The sequence below is a fragment of the Corapipo altera genome, unplaced genomic scaffold (genome assembly GCF_003945725.1).
Source record: "Corapipo altera isolate COAL_440 unplaced genomic scaffold, ASM394572v1 1, whole genome shotgun sequence".
Classification (NCBI taxonomy): domain Eukaryota; kingdom Metazoa; phylum Chordata; class Aves; order Passeriformes; family Pipridae; genus Corapipo; species Corapipo altera.
Window position 1 is genome coordinate 32150484 of NW_020884873.1, and position 16244 is coordinate 32166727.

The 16244-nt window shown below is 36.9% G+C and overlaps 1 protein-coding gene across 1 annotated transcript in view; it reads right to left on the bottom strand.

Moving 5' to 3' along the window:
• The window catches only part of MYRFL (myelin regulatory factor like), a 29369-nt gene extending 14475 nt beyond the window's left edge, over positions 1-14894 (bottom strand). Inside the window, exons 1-9 of the mRNA XM_027668634.1 lie at positions 14774-14894; positions 12823-12970; positions 9448-9643; positions 8592-8668; positions 7271-7381; positions 6617-6707; positions 3627-3827; positions 3133-3241; positions 2546-2655 (exon numbers count right to left, since the gene is read on the bottom strand). Of these exons, the coding sequence (XP_027524435.1) occupies positions 2546-2655; positions 3133-3241; positions 3627-3827; positions 6617-6707; positions 7271-7381; positions 8592-8668; positions 9448-9643; positions 12823-12970; positions 14774-14882 (1152 nt within the window). The 5' untranslated portion in view covers positions 14883-14894. The remainder of the gene's footprint in view (positions 1-2545; positions 2656-3132; positions 3242-3626; positions 3828-6616; positions 6708-7270; positions 7382-8591; positions 8669-9447; positions 9644-12822; positions 12971-14773) is intronic.
• Positions 14895-16244: the final 1350 nt, after the last annotated feature.

Below are 16244 nucleotides of genomic sequence, written 5' to 3' on the forward strand. Positions count from 1 at the left end.
AATCTGCTGCTAGAGAAGCCCTCAGTACAATCATCCACACAGTTAGTATTTTATCCATTTCTGATACAAAAATGGGTACTGATCTGCTATAAGAGCATGGTAGCAGCGTACTTTCTCTGCTGTGTTTGAAAGAATGGCTTTCTTATACAAATATACAACCAGACTGATGCCATTAAACCTTGGATGAAGCTATTAGTGGAGCTAATGTTACTAAGTGTTCCAGTCCCGTCAAGTTATGCAGAAGAATGGCAAAAGCAGTTTTGCCTTTCACGTTGTAAATGCCACACACACGTTTTTTTTAAAGGTGACTGCATTCCACAAAACCAGACAGTATTTTATACAAGTAGAATCAGAACACAGTTATAAGTGGTAAGTTGCAAACTTCCCTGCTGCCAGAAGACTAACAGCCTGTTTAACTAAAAAGTGATTTCAAAATAATCTTTTGTGCCTAGAACTGTGAAATCATTTATATGGTCACTTGTCCTCATATCAATGATATGCAGCAGCTGCCCTTTCCATTCTCTTCAAACCATGCATGAATCACTTCTAGGTGGCCTCAACTAGCTGAGAAAATAGCTCATATGGTACAATGAAGCAACACTTTCTTGGGGAGAAAAAGGACTGATTAGTTTTACTGCCTCACTGGTGACAAAGTACTGAGCACAGTGAGACTGAGAAGAAAAGAAAATATTGTCTCAAAATAGCAAATTTCACACAGTTGAGACATTTCTCTAGAAAGCAGCAGAGCCTGCTACAAATGTGCAATGCAATCAAATAATTTTACAGAGTTCAACAGCTTCAGACAGGTGACTGACAAAGAGACACAACAACAGTAGCCAATATCCCGTTTATCTGGAACTAAACCTGGAATACGAGATAATAAAGTTCAAGGCCTCATCACCTGTCAAACTGAAAGCAAAGATATGGGGCACTATCCATTTGCTACTCAAGGTGCTCAGCTATTCTGGAGTTCGGAGCTCCAGAAATTTAAATCAGATGTTCAACCTGGACAACAGATGTTCCAAATCTCTGAATTCAGTATACATCTTAAAGTGTTAGACACAGATCTCTCCTGCCCCTGTCACCCCAAAGGTCACAGAATTGACATTCACATGCTGTGCCACAGGTGTTAGGAGAATGAGGAGAAAGCACAGATCTACCAAACCATAATAAAACACTGAAGTGTTTGTCAAGTAATTCCAGCTCTGGACAAGTAGTCAAGAAAATGCTAAGCAGCAAATAAGCCATTGCTGTAACAACCCATTCCTGCTTGGGCCACATACACAGCAGAATAACACTCTGCAGGTGTGAAGTAGAAAGTAGGCTCTCTTCATTTGCTAGGTCACATCCCTGGAAGACATCCTGGCAAGCATTATCTAGAGACCCAAGGTACAGAGGAGAGAGGGAACATGATAGGCCCAAACAGCAGTGCTGTGAGGCACTGTTTGAGATGGTATTTTGTGTGATATTTCAGCAAAAAAGAGATATAAATCAAAAGCTCAATTATCCAACCTAAAATTTTGTCAGAAAAAAACCCCAAACTGACTACCCCAAAGCAATTTTGCCAGGGCTTAAAACTGCAAATGATGCTGCAGCTGTCACACAGTGTAACAGGAAGGGCTAAAGAGCAAAATTAACTTAGTGTCATGATCTGACAGCACTGCTCTTCTCTGACCATCTAGAAATTGGTTGGAACCTTGACCAAATTCAGCAATTTTCTAAGTCTCCTTTTCAACAGTATCTCCAGAAAGTGCTCTTTCCACAGCTTTATTCAAGGTTATCTTATTCATGCTTCTTTTATATGGAATACAACCTAGAAGCTTTAACCTATGAATTTAACTTATTTGTAGACTGTCAAAAGAAGACTAGTGAAATACAAAATTTTTAATAGGTATTTTCTCCAAGTTTGGTGGTGTAAACTTGTGTTTTCTAGAGAATAATGAAAGAATGCATTATGACAATTAATGCAGGATTGTGTTCATTATATCATCCAGACAAGATAAGGTTACCAATCTGTAAAACTTCCCTCTTCTCATTACCAGCTGTAAGTGGGGAAAAGCTGGGAAGTGGTCTTTGGCCTGCAGTGAACCAGCACTCAACAGAGGGGCCGCTCTGTTCTGGACAAGCACTGTCTGCAGTCCTGTGTGACTAAGGCATTGTTTCCAACCTATGAGCATGGTAATTGCTTTGTGTGCCATAAACATTTCATAGCATATGATTTTGAAGCTATAATAAGGATTTCAGATTGCCAAAAAACCGTGCACACAGAGGTAGCATTTGTATTTGCTATGTAGAGGTTATATCAGGATTAGAGTAAGGAAGTTTTTATATAACAAACAGAATGCCATCATTGCTTTGCTCACTTCTGGAACACTTTATTAACTGAAACACTTAAACACAAAAGAATATTTTGGAGTCCCATCTGTTGAACTAATGCTATGAAATCACTCTCCACTTTTATTCAGAAAACTTAGGTTTTTTCCTTTTCTCTTTTATTGTGTGTTTATATAGTATTGTAATCAAGTTTTTTTCTTCAAGACCATACCTTGTCAACCATGAGGAAGTTTTCTATTTTTTCTCCATCATCACAAGCAACATCTCCAACTTCTCTAACAGCTTCGGGTAAAAGCTCCTTCACTTCCTGGGCTATTATTCCTGTTCACGAGATAACAAAAACTTAAGTCAGGAAGCACAGTGGCCTGCCATTGAGTATGATTATATGCTTTCTGTTGACCATCCTAAAAGTTAAAGGCAGAGCTGAAGATGATCTAGAATTTCTCTCTGGTAGAAAAATCCAGGATTTCACTTTTTTTTTCTCTGTTCCACAGAAAAAAAACCAGAAACCTTTAGAATTTTTATTTCTCTGCAGTAAGAACAAAATTGTTTGTAATCACGTACTTCATTCTCATTAAACCTATGGGAAAATAACCTCCTATCTTTAAAAAGTTGAAACACAAGTTGTAAAATTACCAGAAATACTTGATTTTGGCATTTTTATATCACAAAAGATACACAGCAAAGCATGCAATTGCAGTGTCATAGGAAATGAGGATCAAATACCAGGGTGTTAAAAGGCACTATGGCACAATGGATGGATGTTAATGAAAAATGGGAACACAGCGGACTGAATACCTGTTTCATGGGTATCTTTTATTCCCATAACAGATGCAAATTCAGGCTTGTAGTCATATTCCACCAGCCTCATTTGTGTTATTCTTCTCAACTGCTCATTTGTATCGACCTAGTTGGACAAATACCAAGATTTACATATTGAAACACTAAGAATGGCATCTAGGACATCACTGAGATAGCCACTAGCCTGACACAATCATTTGGCTGATCTTCACATTAAAAAATATGGACAATCTTCCCATTCCCCATTACCAAAGTGCTGTTTGTATTTGTATTGCCAGTTACCCTTCAGTTTGACAACTCCCAACTTCCACGCACAGCCTCTTCCCAAGACCATAGGCAGTGGTTCTACAGAGCACAGTGGTACATCTGATTTCTTTAGGCCAGCATTTCAGCACACCCGGGATAAAGAATCTGCTTCACGTGTCAGAACAATGATCCACACATGTGCTGTGGTGCAAACATAAATGCCCTAAATACTCCACAGCCCTCACCTCCCGGATATTCTGTTTTGCTCGGCTGTCAGATGGATGCATGACTCTGCCCATAACTTTTGCATTTCCACAGACAACCAGTGCTTCGTCTGGTGCATCTGTGTTAATTCCTACTCGACCATGATAGACTATCGTCTCTGGAACGTGTCCTCGCTGCCACAGTACATCACTGTCATTCTCAAACTGCCCTGGATTAGATGCCTGGAAGAAAAATTTGTGTTTAAAGATATAGTATAGCATGGATGTACTATTGCTTATTTCATTAGAAATTCAGGGGAAATGAAATGCCAAATCTTTAATATTCAAATTGTATTCAAGAGCTTTTCTAACACACCAACATTAAAAAACAGAGTGAAATCACTTTCAAGTGTTTCTGCTCACACAGCATTGGCCTCATTTCTTTTTCCTTTGCATTCCTTAAGCTAAATTGTCAATATCCAAAGCTTTCCAAATTTTATCTTTGATGTTATGCCACATAATCATTCTTTATTTACCAGTAAAGTTAGCTGAGACTGGAAATCGGAAAATAGCAAACAAGGTAGATATTAATTTAGAACATTACAGGGGATTTTATAAACCACATGTATTTAACTCATATTAGAAATTTAATGTTAAGGAAATGGGGTCTTTCAAAGAACACCAATAAAACAACAGAATGCGTATAACTAGAAAGGGCATTTGATTTCCATAATTAGTTTTGGGTTGGTTTTGATTTTTTTTTAACTTTGAATTCAGGCTCTAAAATCTGAGTCTGAACAAAAGTATGATCATGATAAAAAGTTTGCAGTCATTTAAAGAAGGCAGGCTTTCATAAGGCTTTGCCATCTACAAGGCATAATATTGTGAACTCACCACTGTTTGTCACAATCAGAGCATGATCTGATATGCCTGACAACCACTACTCAGCTGATAGTTTTGTTGTGTTTTAGTGTATAAAGGGCCAGAACATGAGTTGCTTTCTTTTACAGTGCATTTGTACAGCTTTGCCACTTTAAGGCAGAGCTGACTCACTTTACCCTGCCACTGAAGCCCTGTTAGACATCTGGAAAATGACTTTTCTTTCTTTCTAGCTTTCCTGTTGATATTTTCACCACCTCAGATCACAGCCACTTGATCTTCCTGCTTTTCTGCCTTCTTTTTCCTTTGTCTGAAACAGTGGCCATGTTTGCAAAATCTCATTCCATGGATTCCTATTAAAAAACTGTCTCACACACATTGAAGGAGTCCTTTTCCTTGAAATTTCAAAAGAACCTAATATTAAAAATGACAGGAAAATGTAAATTTCTAAATCTTACTTAAAAATATATATCTTGTAAGGCAAAAAGAATGAGTCAAATGTGAAAATGGAACAGCTTTCTCAAATTAGTAAAGAGGTGATATCTGTGACACTGTAGATCCAGCAACATAAATTTGGATGAAAGCAGTATTGTGGAAATTAATGGACAAAAAAAAGGAAAAAACCTATATATGTAGGAATGATGCAAACACAGTGTTTCAGTTTCCGGAAATAAAAAGAACCCAAAGCAATGGCCAGGATGATAAAATTTCTCAGAAGGGCAGAGAACTGCTGAACTCCAGACACTGCTTTCAAAGTCCTTTCACGGCTCTGCCCAGAAAGGAGTTCTCAGCCTTATTGCCCTCCAAAAACCTAACCATAACTGCAGGAAGAGGGTTCATGGCACAAGAGGATGCTGAGGCAAAAAAGGAGCCAGGACTGAAACCATCTGAAAGCCCTCTTCTTCCTTTGGAAATCCCTGTGCAACACCCCACATGCTGGAGATTTGCCCTTTCGCTCTCTCCGAACCCAAATGCTAAACCAAGCCATAATCATAAGCCTAGGGAGATGATGGGCCAAGTAATGGTCTGCAAAAACTGATGCAAGGATTAATAGCTTTTGACAGCCCTCACCTTTCTTTAGGAGCCCCTTCCTAGCCCCACTTAATACACTAGAGCTCTTGGTCTTACTTGACTCTAGAACAAAATGCTTAACCTATTCCACTCCATAACCCAAGGACTAGAAAAAGCCAACACAAAAAGAAGCAGCTTCTCAATTGACCCACAAGAAAAAGTTCAGTGAAATGCGATCTTCCAGAGGCCCTCTCCATCCTTTGCAGCCCACCACATGGCACCTATACATTTCCCATCTTTCTAAGTACTAAGCATAATATTCACCCTAGAAATAACCAAACTCCTAGACCATGCCCAGTTCAAATGTTAACACCAGTTACTGATCACATGAAAAAGGGGCTGGGACTGAAAGCTTTCAGCAGCCCCCACCTTTCCTTGGCAGGCCCCTTGCAATCCCACTCATGCTGGGGATCTGTGCTTTCTCTCTCTCCTAACCCTGATCTTCCATTACTCCCGTTACACCCCAGCTTTGCATTTTTTCTCTTTTCCAAGTCTAACTGTAGACTAAAGCTGAGTACTAAAAGGAAAAGTTTATGTGGATCAGGGGACCGAAAAGTAATGGTTATGAGGAAAAGAGACTAATTCTTCCTGTTTCTAATCTGAAACCTATATTACTACCACCAAATTAAGAGGTGAGACTCTCTGGAAACACACTGGAAAGGGACAGCTATGCGTCTTAATCTGCCTAGAGCTACTTGGCCTTCTTTCCTTATATTTTTCTTCCTTATCCTCCTTTGAAAAAATGAAGCCTCTAGCCAATGAAAGCATTTACCAGATTCCTGGCAAGTGCAGGAAATTGTTTCACCTCAAATAAAAAAAAAATCTGGAAAAATCAACATATTTTGTATTGGAACACAAAGCAAGCTTTCTTTTTAAATTCTTCTATAGCTCTACTTTTAACATTTTTAAATTCTGATAATTAAAAAATAAAATACTCATACAACATACAATTTTATTTTTTTCCCTCGATCTTTTTGAGTCAGTGGTAATTTTATACCCAATAATCATGCCCCCTCATAATCTCCTGTGAATAGGAAAACAGTTAATACTTTTATATGAAAGCAATATAAATTTATACCTACCCTCACAATGATCTTTTCAGAGACATTTGCAGATAGTAGGTAAAGTTGGTCCTGAGAGACAGCATACAGTCCAACTACCAGCATGAAATATCTAATTTGAAATTGATTTTTTGAAGACAATAATTAAAGTAATGCCTTCTCACAGAAAAAAAATTGTTTTAAATACAGCTGTTATTATAGATACATAAAAAGAGAGCCAGAATGTTTTTTAAAGTGTGTATGTTATAATAGAAAATAAAAAGGATTTTTTTCACTCTCAAGAAATAATGCTCTTACAACCCCCAAAATCACTGAAAATTAACAAAGTTACAGTAATTTTGACAAATTTAAGTAATGAAGATTCAAGGAGGAAAACCTTTCTTTCCTCAGAAAAAAATGATCATTATATGATTTTTTGGCCTCCTGACTTTGTCCCCATTACTCTGCCTATGATTTCCTGAAACGATCTCTAACCATGAGGATGAGGTTTGGAGGTCTTTTATTCTAAATAATTCTGTAACTCTAGAGAATGAGGCCTTTAAGAAGATACCAAGTACCATAGAATTTGAAATAAAATTTTATAATACTGAGATTTTTCATAACCATTAGCTTCATTCTAAAGCAGCCCTTCTCTTTTCCACTTCCAACACACAGATCAACTAGCTACAGCAATACCTCTGATCAGGATTAGGTTTCCCCTTTTTTCTCATATTATTTGCTGTTGTTTCACTGAAGTGCAGCCTTCCTAGTGTTACTTTAGTCACCTGGTCCCCTGGCAGATCAACTCTAAAATAGAAAAGAAAACAAGATCATGGAGGTAAGCATTTGGACATCTACCTGCTCAAGCCAGATTTCCTCAAACTTATTAAAACAGGTCTAAGAAAAACTGACAAATGAAAAAAAAGAGAGGAACTCCAGCAAAAATGCAGTTTGGTTTCTAAAAACATTAAAAAGAGTGACTACATCTAGGAGATAAACAAGATAAAGTACCAGCAGTGTCAAACTGTTCTTATTACAAAGAGTTTTGTGTTTCTTGGTCTGTTTGTCTTGAATGAAATAAATGTATGTGTTCCATATGATGGCTATTTGCTGTTTGCCAAGGTTAATGGCTGCTTGCTTATTATTGGACCTGAGTTTCCTCATTAAAATTAATAGATTTTATTCCTTGTCCTTTTTCTCATCTGCACCTAATTTGTGTATCTGGAAGTATAAAATACATAGTGGTACTGCTCCTGTAAGTGATAAATAATACAAATAAAGAGTTTGCATGGATAAAACTACAGTCCACCAAACAGTCACGTATGAAACAATTTACATAAATATTTGTCAGAATGCAAAAGGAAGAAAAATGTCATGATAGTGATAATTGAGTGAAAATCAAGCTCTTCGCCCAAGCTCGAAGTTGAGCTTCGCTAATATTATAGCGCAGCCTTTATCCCAGCACTGTCCTGTCTAACTTGACACTGTCTTATCTCTTTGTGTTATAAGGCTGATTTAATTATTTATAGAGAACAGAACAGCTCCAACAGAAGATGCTTATGCCAGAAGAATAAACATTGATTTTGCCAGTGAGTAAAGATGCTGAAGAATGGTAGAATTCCAGGAAGATGCTGCATGAATGTTTCTAGCAGACGCATTCCCCCTTAAAAGCAGTGCAAATATATCTCATGCTCCTGTAGGACAGGAACATTACTGACATTTTTTAAGATTCAAAACCCATCTGCCAGATAGCTCTAAGCAGCATACAAGAGTGTGCTAGCTGAATATAAACATTTTTGATAGACATACTTAGCACATTTGGAAAGCTGCTGAAAATTTTTCTTACTGAAGGGCAACCAGGTATATGTTGCACCCTATCTCTGTACCCAGGATTGAATTTAGATAAAAATCAGAAAACTGGCTTAGAGCTACTATAAGGTTTCAAGAAACAACTACTTCACATTTCAAACCAACCACATACTGAAGTAAAATGGAATCATTTTCTCAAAATTCTTACTTAACAGGATGGAAAGTTTTTTTGCTTCGATCTGACTGAGACTGTTCAATAGTAATTGTTTGATTTGGAGCTTCCACCTATAAAGGAAAAATAATTTTCAAAAATTACAAGAATATTAAATTTTCAAACACATAAAAATGGAAATAGAAATTAATAGGAAAATTTTGTCGGAAATGGTGAAATCTCTCATTTCTAATGGAACTACATAGAAATTAATACAGGAACTGACTCAGGATTGATTGATAATTGACAGCTAGTCTGAAGATCCAAGTCTTTCTGTGTATGCAATTTGAAAGGGAAAAAAAAAGGAAAGTCATGCATTAATTTGCAAAAGAAAAATTGCTTTCTGAATCTGGGCTGTTATTGGTTCATTCTATGTCAAAGCATAAATGCAGATATTCAGCACGAGAACTAAACCTACATAAGGTAGTTCCATGTTCCATACATTATTTTAACATCTATTTCTCTACCTTTCTGGAATGGTGCCAAACAGCACTTTGCTTCAGATGGGAACAGATGACAGAAATATTCGCTAATTTCCTCTGCATTAGAATGCATTAAGCAAAACTGGTAGTAACTGCCATGTAAAACAACTACATGAATTTTTTTACTGAATGTTGGTAGTAAGTAAAAAAAAAAACTGGTAAAATCTTTCAGACAAATTACAATTTCTTACTACTTTTGTATATGGAGGTTTGTGGATCCATACTGGAAATTCTGTTCCACACAGGAGACACTAGTAGCATGAAAGAGTTCTCCTTTGTCAGATCTTGGTCAAAAATTACTCAGAAAACAGTCTTTTACCTCATTATATGGATAACTAAAAGTAATAATCTCAAAGAGGATAAACACTCACCTTAATTCCATAAGCTTTCAAGTAAAACTTTTCTATTGGTTTTCCCCCCAGCTGAGTTTTGACATATTTTGGATGTCCAGTGATTCTAATATGGACTGTGATTTGGAAATGATTCTTCTTCTGGCACACAAAGGCATCATCTGCTGTTGAAAAATTAAATCCTTTATCTGTGACAATGTGGTATCCTACAGCAGGTCTACAAAAATAAGAAGAAAGAATAGCAACTTTAAGTACTGACATATTTGAGTCACATCTCGAGTTTCTATTTTTTTTATGTGGTCTGAAAATCCATCTGATTTTTTAGAGGCAAAATGGGAGCTGAAACACATCCTTACAATTACCAGTTCTATCAGAATTTTCTTCATAGCCTTTCATAGGTGTAAAAATGAAAATGCATATAATGCGTCCTTTAATTCTAATCTGACACATGAAATGTTTACAAACCAGAGGTGGAGAGGCTTACACAATCCTCACTTACAAATCTGATATAAAGGAAGTCTGTGCATCTAAAATCACAACCAAACCTTTTAGCATATTCAATCATTCGTTATAACACTACTATAAACAACAGTCTGCAGCTAGTGCTGCAGGCAACAATGTGCTAATGAGCCAGCAAGACTCCTCATTTTGTTCACAGATTCCCACACCAAGCTCTTCTGCAGAAGCTACTGGGATTCAAATAAGGCTTTTCTCAAGCCAAAGGAAAAGTATCGGTACTGACCCTCTGGCCAGATGACTAAAAAGCTCTCCTTTATATGTTGTCCTTCCTACTCAAGCAAACCTATTTTATTTATTCAAAGGGTTAATTTGTCACTCAAAGAGCAAGAGTACTCTGTCCTTATGACTCACAGTAAACAAGGAAAGGTATCAAAAGATCCTTCTAGAAGAGACAGTGAACTCACCATCCCACAATGTTTCCGGTCCTTTGATTTAAGTGATGGATAATCCTGAAATAACAGGACTACATGGCAAGGTTACTTTATAAAGACTCTGGGTTTTCTTGCTAATGAAAGTTTGATAATGATCTTGTCTTATGCTACTGAGAACCTCTCATTAACTCAATTAGTGAAGATGGCTTTTCATAACTCTTCCTTTCATTTGCACATTATTTGTTGGAAAAAGCAAAAGGTACAGCCTTCATAAGAAACATACAGACTTTATTATCTTTTTATAAATTATGAACAAAATTCCCCTTTCAAACAATCCCTGACTATCTGGGACAAGGGAAAAAGGGAACTATTTCAAAACTACTAAGTCATATGTTACTTCATATTTAAAATTATAATGAAGTGTCCACCATCTACTCAAACCATTGTTATTAAGGAAGTAAAACTTCTCCAGTTCCTTCCTACAGTGGGTAATTTTTTTATTGATGTAGGAAATGTATGTATTTCATAGTAGGGAAAGGAGTAATTTTTCAGATTTAGGTGTGCAGCAAGTTCATTAACTCATATTCTTAAAGCAATTTCAGACTATTTGCTTGCATGCAGACAAACAGCTTGAGAAGCAAAAATTAAATATTTCCATGTCTCCAAGCTGAAGTGTTTGGAACAATGACTCCCAAAGAGCAATTCTGTGTTATAATTTTCTGAGTATGTCATTTACAGAAATTAAGAGCAAACACATAATTTGTTCTTAGTGCACAAAGAATGGTGAGTCTTACAATAAATAACTTTTAGGTAGCAAGGGATATCCCTGTCACACAAGCATCCCTTGTTGGAAATATGCTTCGAATTCCTTTTTCTATTCAGAATTTAAGTCTTCAGACAACATCTTTGGAACAGAGCCTCACCAATATGGGGCAAGGGGCCAAGACAGTGCCATCAGACAAAATGCAGGGCATAACTAATAGCAGAGTAACCTTTTCTAATGAATCCACCTTAGTTAATAGCATTTTTGTTGTGAAAATTAAATAACCAAAAGGTTAAAATATTGTATGAATAAAATGGAAAATAATGATTAACCTGAGAAATGCCCCTAAAGTAGGCACAGCAGTTTGAAGGCATAGGATCAATCCATCTACGCTGAACAATGATAAGTACATGAGTCTTTTGAGGCTAACAGAATACAGGATCACTACTCAAAAAATCTGTGCAATGTGTTGTAATTACAGTGCATCTTGGAACAATGGCACTGCTGTTGACCTCAATTAAAAGTAACACTGACTTCCTCTGCAAGTAATATCTCAATCTCCTTCCACAAGTAATGGCAACACTGTGTGTATTTGGATAATTTAATGCTCAGCATCACATTGTCTTTGTTGACCCAAGCCACAAAGAAATGCGAGTCTGGAACCTCAATTTTAAGTGTACGGCAACGAACAAGTAATTGGGTAGCAGCAGGAGAGCAATCTCCCACCATCAGCACAGAGCTGCCATTGACTGAAAGTGTAACAAGAGTTGGAAGCCACTTCCACCTAGAGTGACAATTCACATCACATACACAGCTGGAGGTTTCTGGGCCCATCCAGCTCCCAAGGAGTAGAAAAGTGTAGACACTGAGCTGTCTGCTCTCTTGTCATGTCAATACCCTAGAAGAAGGATTTGTGTGGGACACAGTAAAATGTGTTATGCTCCTATCACACAGTGTGCAAACAGGGAACATCAGTGTCCACTAATGACACTGATACAACCTCAACTCCCATGAGAGTTTTTGGCAGGCTGGGCTAGAGGAACATTAAAATTTACTATGCAATATAATTCCTGTGGAGACAGTGACAAATTTTGTGTATCAATCCTGAAAAACTAACCAGATGCTGTAGAAAAGGCTTAATTTGTTAAAAGGGTTCATTAGAATGAAGAAAATCAGGGATGTAAAGTGAACTTGGAATGACCTTTCCCAGATCATGTGGCCAAAAAAAGAAAAATATTTACAGTTTGATTTACACAGGAAAACTCTAAACCTTTAACTAAAACAGTTGCATGCCATACACAGGTGTCTATAGTTTTTAAGACTTAGGTTATATGAGCTCAGAAGCAATACAGCTATCTTCTAATTACATTTTTCTTTAATGTTTTAGGCCTTTAGAACGAAGGGTGCCAAATGCTTGGTAATTACTTGCCCCAATGAGCTTGACAAAATAAACAAAAAGTTAACTGGTATTTTAACTCACTTTTCTTTAGTCCCTAAATCCCAGAAGGGAAATCAGAAAACCTGCCATGAATTTCAACCAGTGTTTAAAGATCTACTTATCTGATACATCTGCAAGGTCATACTTCATCATGCCTGTTATATTTGCTTCTCTGATCTTATTTCCAGTAAGAACAAAGGATGCCAAATGTATTGTTTATTCCTACAAAACTATGATAACAAGGGGAAAAAAAAGAAAAAAACCCACAGGGAACCACATTTTCAGATGCAAACATCAGTGCTTACAGTTTTTCATAACTGGAGTTAAACAAGCTGTTCCACTGAGAAGTTTGATATGGTTGCCATGTTAGAGCTTGACAGCATTTTTCCAAAGCTCCATTCTGTCCATCACTGTCATATTCTTGCAGTTCAGCAGCACGGTCCTTAAGAGTTGCTGTAGAGAGATAGTGACAATTCAGTTATTACTTCTGGAACTAGCCAAAAGTCCTACATAAACATTTTTATAAATATATTTACATATATACACATACATATAAATCATAAATGCATTGCATAGATATTTAAATCTGATTGTCCTTTGCAGTCATTCCAAAAGATTGCTCTAGAAAATAAATTTTTCAGCTTTCCTGATTTGCAAAATATTACACAAGTAGCACTTCCTATTTTTTATTCTCTCCAAAAGGATGGATAGGTTCCTTTGGGGAGGGGGAAAAAGGAAAGCTAAGCATTTTACTGTACATCTGCAACACTGCAAGAAGCAATTAAGCAAAATAATTACATTTGTTTGTCATTCTCTCTACTACAGATTTACACTGAAGAACATACAGCAGGAGGCACAGTTTTCCAATAGCAAGCACATTCACCACCACCTCTGATTGATCTGGTTACTGCTTTCATACTATAAATTATAAATTTCTGAGATAGACAGGGTTAACCACAATTCTCTGATATTTACATTTTATGAAGACAGAGGAGAATGTGATAAGAGAGACAGATAAATAGAGTGCAGTAAGGATAGAAGAAAATATGTCATTGAGCATATAAACTAAGATTTACCCACAGCCAGTAACAGCATAGTAAGATAGAGCCTATAGAATCATTTCAGGCACGAGCTTCTTTTGCAAGTCCCTGCTTCTGACACACAGCCAAGTAAAGACATATATATATATATATAGATAGATATATATATATACATAAAATGCCACAGTAAAAAAATTTACACCTTATTTCTACATGATCCCCAAGCCATTTTTACCAATGTCTGTGTTCTTATTCCAATGCACATGTGAGATTGTATTAACAGTGACACCTAAAGAAAGCCTATGTCAAAGCTATGTCTTTAAGCAGTAAAAACAGCAATAGCAAGTTTAGATACAGAAGTGTCTGTTTGTCTTCTCTTTCCAGCAGTGGTTGACTGAGAGGACTAGTCACAATCAAGAAACACCGATCAAATAATAGATGCCAAAGGAAAAGTAACCTGCTAAATCATGTTGTTACTCATTAAAAGTGTTCTAAAAGATCTATTTAATGCTGAAAAATAACTTACTCTGAAGGAATAACAAGCAACTCTCAGATTTTTCACTAACAGACATGGGTGAAAATTCCTCAGATAAACTGTTTATTACAAACTGTTCATTTGTAGAGAGCTTCACACTTCACAGAAGCTGATTCATTTCTGTACATGCCTGATAAGCCTTTGTGTATCAATTGCTATAAGCTTAGCATTCTTATCTTGATAAAACAATGAACCAAATTAATTTGGGGAAGAGGTGGGAAAGAACATACAGCTTTCACCCAGTTTGCACATGGATACACTTCATGGAAAAATTATGGAGTGGAGGTGATAAAGGGAAACTGAAACCTCTTTACTCATTTACCACATTAATTCCTTGTAAAGCTGACCCAAGATGGTTTCTTTGCCCAGTCAATTTAGTGCCAAGCAAAGTCAGCAGAGTATGGTATCATCTGTGTACTTCAGGCTCACTCACGCACAGAAAAGGGCAGAATACTCTGTCCAGAGAAACCTCTGGAAATATGAACCTCTAATGCTTCTCCACCAAATATAAATAGGTCCTGGTTTGCCAAATCATTGAAAAGGTAAATTCCTCCAAACCTGGTAGTAGAGTACAGACCAGTAATACCACTACCTTTTCAGAGCCAGCAGGAGCTATGCTCTTAAAGTATTCAATTGTCTACAGCATAAAATGTTAAATTTCATCTTCACAGAGTTTCTTACCTTGTCTGGAGTCCTGAGACTGCAGTGGAGAATCAGTGACATCACCCAGTAATTGGGAAAGCTTTCTTTTTTTGCCTGATTCTGCAGAAATACTTTTTAAAAAACACATATTGCATTACTTCTTTATAAGTTTAAATACAGATATTACAGAATCATAACAAGAGAACACCCATGTATTTATGATCCTGTTTTAACTACATTGTCATCCAAATTCTGATTTGCTAAGGGGAGGAAATTATTACTGGCTTTTTAAAACTGAATTATCCCATTTTTAACTTCCAAAACACAATTAATTTATTTATTATTTCATATCAATGAAGAAATCGATCTCTTTTAAAAAATGTACACAGTGCATAAGTGGCAGGGGTTACTGTTTCCTGGCATCTGCATTAAAATCATAGCTTTTATCTTGAAAAATTGTACTGCACTCAGCATGAATGCATTTTTGTTCTTGTACAGAAAGCACCAGTAGCAGGTAACAGTCTTCCCCTTTCCCAGGGAATGAGATTTCAAAAAATGCATCCTTGTGCAAAAGGAAAAAACCTTATTCCAAAGTTTTGATACTAAAGAATGTAAACTAGAATATCCTAACAGATCATTCCTTCTGGATGGGGGATAAAAACAAGTCAAATTCCAAGTCTCAGTCAGGGCCAGTAGGAACTCAAACTAAGGTTTCTCCATGTCAATGCATTCTTACTGGGTATCATGGTTGTATGCTTGCACTAGTAAGTGTATTTTACCAGTTAATGTTAAAATGTTGGTGTATTTTAAATAATTAGGCATCCAAAACATACAGGTGAGCTAATATGGCAGATGTTATATGAATACCATTTCACTTGCTTCGATAGGTATGACTTTTTCTTTTCTCTTATGTCACTTGCTAGAATACTTACAAGATACTTATGGACAAATCCCTAAAATGGGTACTGCAAAACACATGAGTATTTCTATCATCCAGTTATAAAGCACACGTCGAACCCTCCTTAGCCTTCTAATGTTTTAAAAATTGAAATCCATTCCTTCTTCCAATTCGAACTGCAATCAAGATGTTTTAAAGAACCCTCAACCACAAGCACCTCAAAAATGTCTAAACACTGCCATCCTGTGGAAAACCCTACACCCACAGGGATTTACAACCAGACTTAAACCAGCCCTACTTTTTTTCTTATCTGTCTCATCCTTTGCATAATAGCTTTATCATTTACCCAGAAATCTGAGATCCATTAGGCTGAAAGTATGAATAATTAAAACCCAAACAGCTGGAGGATGTAGAATGATTCCAAGGAGTCACAGGATTTTCCATCTTCAGACTGCAGCCTTGGGAGATGGTGCAAGGATGCCCAGTGGCACTGGGGTCAGAGTAAGCCTCCATGAACCTGCAGGGAAGCTTGCTCGGTGCCACAGCAGATGGGCATGGGAGCGGAGGCTGCAGCCCGCTGGGCCATGTAGTATCATACCATGGGGCTGCAGG